General features: G+C 31.8%; 1 protein-coding gene across 1 annotated transcript; it reads left to right on the top strand.

The window, feature by feature from the left end:
- The first annotated feature begins 2,758 nt into the window (after window positions 1–2,758).
- Window positions 2,759–6,068, top strand: LOC110993140. Its single transcript, XM_022259274.2, has 5 exons — window positions 2,759–2,974; window positions 3,679–3,836; window positions 4,637–4,821; window positions 5,104–5,324; window positions 5,673–6,068. Exons 1-5 carry the CDS (start codon window positions 2,792–2,794, stop codon window positions 6,066–6,068), a joined length of 1,143 nt encoding a protein of 380 aa, XP_022114966.2. The 5' UTR covers window positions 2,759–2,791.
- The last annotated feature ends 150 nt before the right edge of the window (window positions 6,069–6,218 follow it).

The raw sequence follows: 6,218 nt of genomic DNA, 5'->3' as shown, positions 1-6,218 counted from the left end.
TCGAGATATACTGGTTCAAATGAAGATTTGCGTTGGACACCCCACACAGCCAGAGATGTTTCGCTATGTGCACATTATCGGAGAGGAAATCCTGGCCCCACGATCTCATCATCTCCACTGCAATGTATCGATTATGACCCAACTCCATACACATATACTCTCCTGTGTATCATATTCCTACAGCGAATTGTAATTTACTTCTGCCATACAATGCGCAAAGGCGATGAAAACTTGGAGAAACTGAACGTGGTTGGTTACAGATCATGCCGTTTACCAACTAAATGGACCCATCAAGTCAAAGACTGATTTTCCACAAAACTATACACTATAAGAATGGTGTTGGATAGAAATCGGTGGATATTCCGCTTCAGACGCTTGCACGACTATCAGACATGAGCTGCATATTAAAGAGAGAGACAATATATAATACAATAAATACAGGATAAAACCTCAAGTATCCTCAAAATAATAGTTGAAGTTGAAAAATAGTATTCCGCGAATCGAACACAAACATTTCCACTCATTACCGAGAAAGATTTTAAAGTGGCTTTACAATAATGTTAGCGAATAGTTAAGACCATAATTAAATACACGTTTTAACAAAACAAATAGCAAAAACCTGTAATTCGTACTTAGTCCAGTCGTGTTTAAAAATAGAAAACAAAAAAAGATCGCAAACCGGTAAGGTTGCAGATGGTATGACTAGCAACTGCTAGTGTGTGAGAATATAACATTTTCATTTTTTATTTTATCTTTGGCTATTTGCTCAGTATTACTTTTATTTAGTATTTTTCATAGATAAGAAATTATCCAAATTCAAAAATCTTCGAAATTAGTTTTAATTACTAAACTCATTTTCCATTACCTGCTTTAGAGTTCGCATCGAAAGTCAAAGACAGTAGAACTCTTTTAACAATGTGTTACGGAGTGTTGTCTTATTTCTATTCGATTTTTGTGTCTAAGGTTTCATCACGAATTTTCTGTATAGTAAGAGCATATATTTGCACTATTAGAAACAAAAGTTAATTGTTTCAATCTGGAGATAAACTTCAAGGTTAGGCAAAATTTGATTTTTAAGAAACATACCTTGGATGACACCGTTTTGTATAGGGTAAAAACAAATTGATTGACTGATACCAAAAGGTATTTTAACATACACAGGAGAGAAGCTAAATTGATTTTATAAACAAGATCAAAGCTTCGTCAGGACAGCACCTGGTCTGGGTTTCTAATAAGAAACTGAGCTTGGAAAATTTTTGCCTAATTTATGAATATAATGATTTTCAATTGCTAGACTGTTTTATATACCGTCGTCATATGAAGTTTCCCTAATTATTTATATAAACTTTAGCTAATATAAACGCGGGTTTATCTGCGTTAAATACACTTTTAATAAAAGCAAGTGGAAAATTCTGAGTTCATTGAGAGAATAAGATACTGTTTCCTAATATCAAAAGTACATACAACAAAAATACACTTGTGAATAAAATACAATATTTTAGACCCAATATGGACATATTTGTCTTATCACAAACTTGCTTATAAGTTAAATGATTGGTAGGGTTTGCGTGATTCATAATTAAACAGAGATTCTTGATTGGGTTGGTATAGGTTTAATTTCAAACGAAAAAAAACGACGGATATTTGATTCTAGTTAATCGTGATTTTGATGGTTAAATGGTCAACATATAGAATTTTTCTTAATGCATTATCTCTGCCATATCATAAAAGGAGGGAGACGTGGGCGCGCTTTCTTGAAAATGATTCCAACAAATCAAGCACCAATAAGATCTATGATAAGAATGCATAACAGAGTGTACAATTGTTTTTGTATTTTGTTTCACCTCCACTGAATCATAACCACTCTAACCACTCCACTCTAAAGTTCTAGTTCAAAGGAGTTCGAAATGGAGCTAAATCTAAATCATTGCTGTATCAATTTATATACGATTCGATTTTGTTTTAAAGCAGGACTTTTTGTTCCAAGTCCAATAAAGAACTGTTTTATAGTTTTCATTTGTTTTTATTGTTGAACTATCGGCTTTTATAGCTCGTGATATTCTCTTCTAGAAAACTAATGTAATAAATGCAGACGCATAATGGAGTTTACAAAAAGTTTATTGCTGTTTTATTTCTGCTCCTATCTGTTTTTTTTATTGAGTTTTTCAAATTAATACCTCGCGTATTAAAAATTATGGGTAAAAGGGTGCATTTACAAACCACGTTCCAGACATATAAAAAGTAGTCGTATGTTACTTTGGATGTAAAAGAACAATGCAACCCTATTAACACATACTGCATAGACATTACCTAACAAGGCTTGTTGCAAAATTCATTACAGGGCTAAAACAGCTTTGCCAGTGTTGCCTTTTAAAATTTTATATTCTCCCAATCATTTAAAATTGATTAACATTTAGTAAACAAATTATTGTTATTGGTATAAAAGCCGTTGCATAAAAATATTTAAAAAATTATGAAAAAAAAATGCAATCAACATCAAAATTATTTGATGAATTTTTAAATTTTACATCTGTCTATTTTGAATTATCATTATAACTACGTTAGTTAAGAATATTATAAATATTGTATCTTTATGTGTCGTAAGTAAATATTTCAAAAATAACATAAACCTCCTCATAGTTACGATCAAGTCCCGGAGTTAAAATCTTAAATTATTTTTATCATAATTATCGTTAATTTTTTTTTGTAATTATATTATTATTTAAATATTATTATAACTTAATACAAATCTCCCGCGAAATCGGCAAAAAATTGCAATACAGGCAACACTATGAATACCATAAGGTCCCTATGGATGTACCGGTTTAACGTCCAGCGTTTAAATAGGCTCCATCAGGACCCTGGACATCATTCCCGTCGCAACCTCTTCATCATGTGGCAACTATCGGTTCTCTTGCTTGTGGCTACGGCATCTGCCCAAATACCATCGCTAGGATGGTGCCCGGATTATCAGGTGAGAATTTCTTATTATTATTATTAAACGAATTTTTAACATGTCTAATGTTTTGAATAGTAAAAACTATATATTTAATCGTTCAGTTTAAATTTAAACTTATTTTAATCATAAATGAAAAAACCCATACGTTATAATTTATCTTCAAATGTCGTGGTTCACCAAGTAGACCATATTTAACAAACTACTACTAAATGTAGCATAATTATTTTTCTAGACAGTGTTTTATCTCCCTCTACAAATGAAACTTAGGTCCTTTAGCAATTTTAATTGATTTCGTGTTCAGAGTTGCAATTACGTATTTTTTATTACTGCATTGTGTTTTCGACTTTATTATATGTATAAATTATGCAGACGTTGATAGTGCTTTTGATCTCAAAGATCTAAAATAGATTTTATATGACCCGAGTTACGAGGTCACTATATAGTGTGCAATTTTATCGAGTTTGACGCTATTAAAAAATAATGTAACATTTTTAAAACTTCACGCAATTGAACTTAGTATTCAGATTTTACGTAAAAGTAATCAAACATATTCGAGCAGGATTTACCAATTGAATAATCATATTCAACAACACGACCAATAACTATTCAAATTACAAAAAAATATTCTTATACTTCTAAGATAATATAAGATAAAGACTGATTTAATACATCTAACAAGAATTGCGTTTTTGTGTTTGATGACCATAATATATTCATAGCCGATGGCAAACTTCAACATCAACCGATTCTTGGGCAACTGGTTTGAAGAGGAGCGTTACTTCACGGTGTCAGAACTGGGTACACGATGTGTCAACACCAAGTACGAGTCAACACCAGAGGGCAGGATCATTGTCTCCAACGAAATCACTAACTCACTGTACGTATTATTAACTTATTTCATCATTTATAAACTAGTCGACGATGCATTTAGTTATATGTATTAAGTAGAATTTATTAGTAATTAAAAACAGAAAAATAAAATCACAAGTATAAGGGTGTATATTAACAGTTGAAATTTAAGGATTTTATACTATTTGGTTTAGAGCGCTTTTGTTCTTACAAAAAACTAATAGAGAGATAGGAAAAAACCTTTCGTATCAAACTGTGTGCAGAGTTAAAGAGTTTTTAATTATTGTAAGGATCGTTATGTTTCTGTAACTATGTTAGAAATAATATATGTAGATATAGTAATAGTTAAACAATAAATATAGTATTTTAAATTTATTGCGAAAATTATCAAGTAAAACTAGTTTAAGATTTTATTTACTTAATAAAATTAAAGCCGAAAACACGTTTTTATATAAAAGAAATCTATTGAAATAATTAGTGTGTACACATAGTCAAGGTTTAAGATATAATTGCACTACTTAATAATCACTTGGAATGTTTGAGCTATTTTTTACTATTGAATATCTTAACTATATTATTGTTATACTAGAATTTTTACGATTTTAAAACTATTATAAAATAACTACTATGTAGAACTAACTGCCCAATTAAGTATATACAAACCAATTCAACATAGCGTACCAATTCTAAACCGGCCGGTAACGCATTTGCGAGCCTTCTGGCCTGTCCGTTTGCGTCCTATTACATTAAATATAAATTTCAAAAACGTAAATACTGAAATAAATTTTAAAAGTTTGGTCATAATTATGTTCAATATTATTATTATAGGACGGGAATGAAACGGGTTCTTGAAGGAACTCTCCAGATGATTGGACGTGAAGGCGAAGGTCGTATGGTGATTAAGTATGCCTCTCTTCCTGTGCCATATGACAACGAATTCGTCATTCTGGACACAGATTATGACAACTACGCCGTCATGTGGGCCTGCAGTGGCGTCGGACCTGTGCATATACGTAAGAAATTGTATTAAAATTCTTAAACATTTTGATATCTATTGATGTTGATATCGTTACTTAACAAAATTGTTTGTAGTTGTATCCACAAAAATTTCATCAAAGATAGATAGATAATATGCATATAGATAGGACGTAATATATTTTTAAATACTTATGTTAAGATGACGAAAAAAATCAACAAAATATTTTGATTAAGTACAAATGTTTTTCTCATCACGTAAATGTTTTTTTTAAAGTGTCATGTATATTGTTTTTTTTATATTTTACCATCATTTACAGAAAACGCCTGGATTTTAACCCGTGAACGTCTTCCAACTCCACTCCTTATGCAGAGTGCGTACGGAGTCCTGGACAAGTTCAAGATCTCTAGAACATTCTTCGTGAAGACCAACCAAGCTGACTGCAACATTCTACCCCAACCTGCAGCCGAGCCATTGGATTTGAAGAATGACGTCATCATCGATGCCAAGAACGCGGTTCCTGAATTAAAAGCCGCGGTGGTAATACATTTTATTTCAGATAAATTTGTCTGCTTATTGATTTCTTTTACGTGTCGGAATAGTCAATCATGAAGATTTTTAAGTATACTTAATTGATACAATTCGTAATTAAGCTTGCAACCGATAATAATAGATAGTGCCAATTATAGTGATTTTTTTATATCCGTGCGTTGGGTAATAAAAAAGTATTTAAACTGCGTTTATGTAGGAGCATTGTTGGCCTAGTGGCTTCTTGTCGTAGGTTCGAATCCCGGCTTTGCACCAATGGACTTTACATTACGTAGAAACTTTATTTTAATCAAATAAAGCTAATAATCTGTAGATCTAAACAGTAATTTTATTTATCAGGTGGGTTCAGAAAAGATTTTGGAACGATCAGCCATCCCAGAGGTGATGGAGCCTGCGATACCTATGAATATGCCTGAGGCTGAAAAGAAAGACGAGAAAATGGAGAAGCCTATGGAAATTAAAGAGGAAATGATCAAGAAGGAGGATATGTTAAAGAAAGATGACACGATGAAGGAAGAAATCATGATGAAAGAAGATATGAAAAAGGAGGAGATGAAGAAAGAAGATATGAAGAAAAAGGAGGAGATGATGAAAGAAGATATGAAGAAAAAGGAGGAGATGATGAAAGAAGAGATGAAGAAAAAGGAGGAGATGATGAAAGAAGAGATGAAGAAAAAGGAAGAAATTAAGAAGGAAGTAATGGAAAAGAAAGAAAAAGCAAGGAGGCCTAGTTAATTAAGTAACGTGTGGAGAGGCTTATAAATACATGGGCTATTGAACCAAATAAGTCGTTTACTAGTATAATAATACTGTCACGTTCTGCAGTAAATAAAAGATTTCGTAAATAGATATCGTTTCATTTAACACTATACTTATACATGCACA

This window comes from Pieris rapae, chromosome 20, assembly GCF_905147795.1.
Source record: "Pieris rapae chromosome 20, ilPieRapa1.1, whole genome shotgun sequence".
In the NCBI taxonomy this organism is placed as follows: Eukaryota; Metazoa; Arthropoda; class Insecta; order Lepidoptera; family Pieridae; genus Pieris; species Pieris rapae.
The sequence above is the reverse complement of the archived record's forward strand: the minus strand, read 5'-3'. Positions and strand labels throughout refer to the sequence as shown.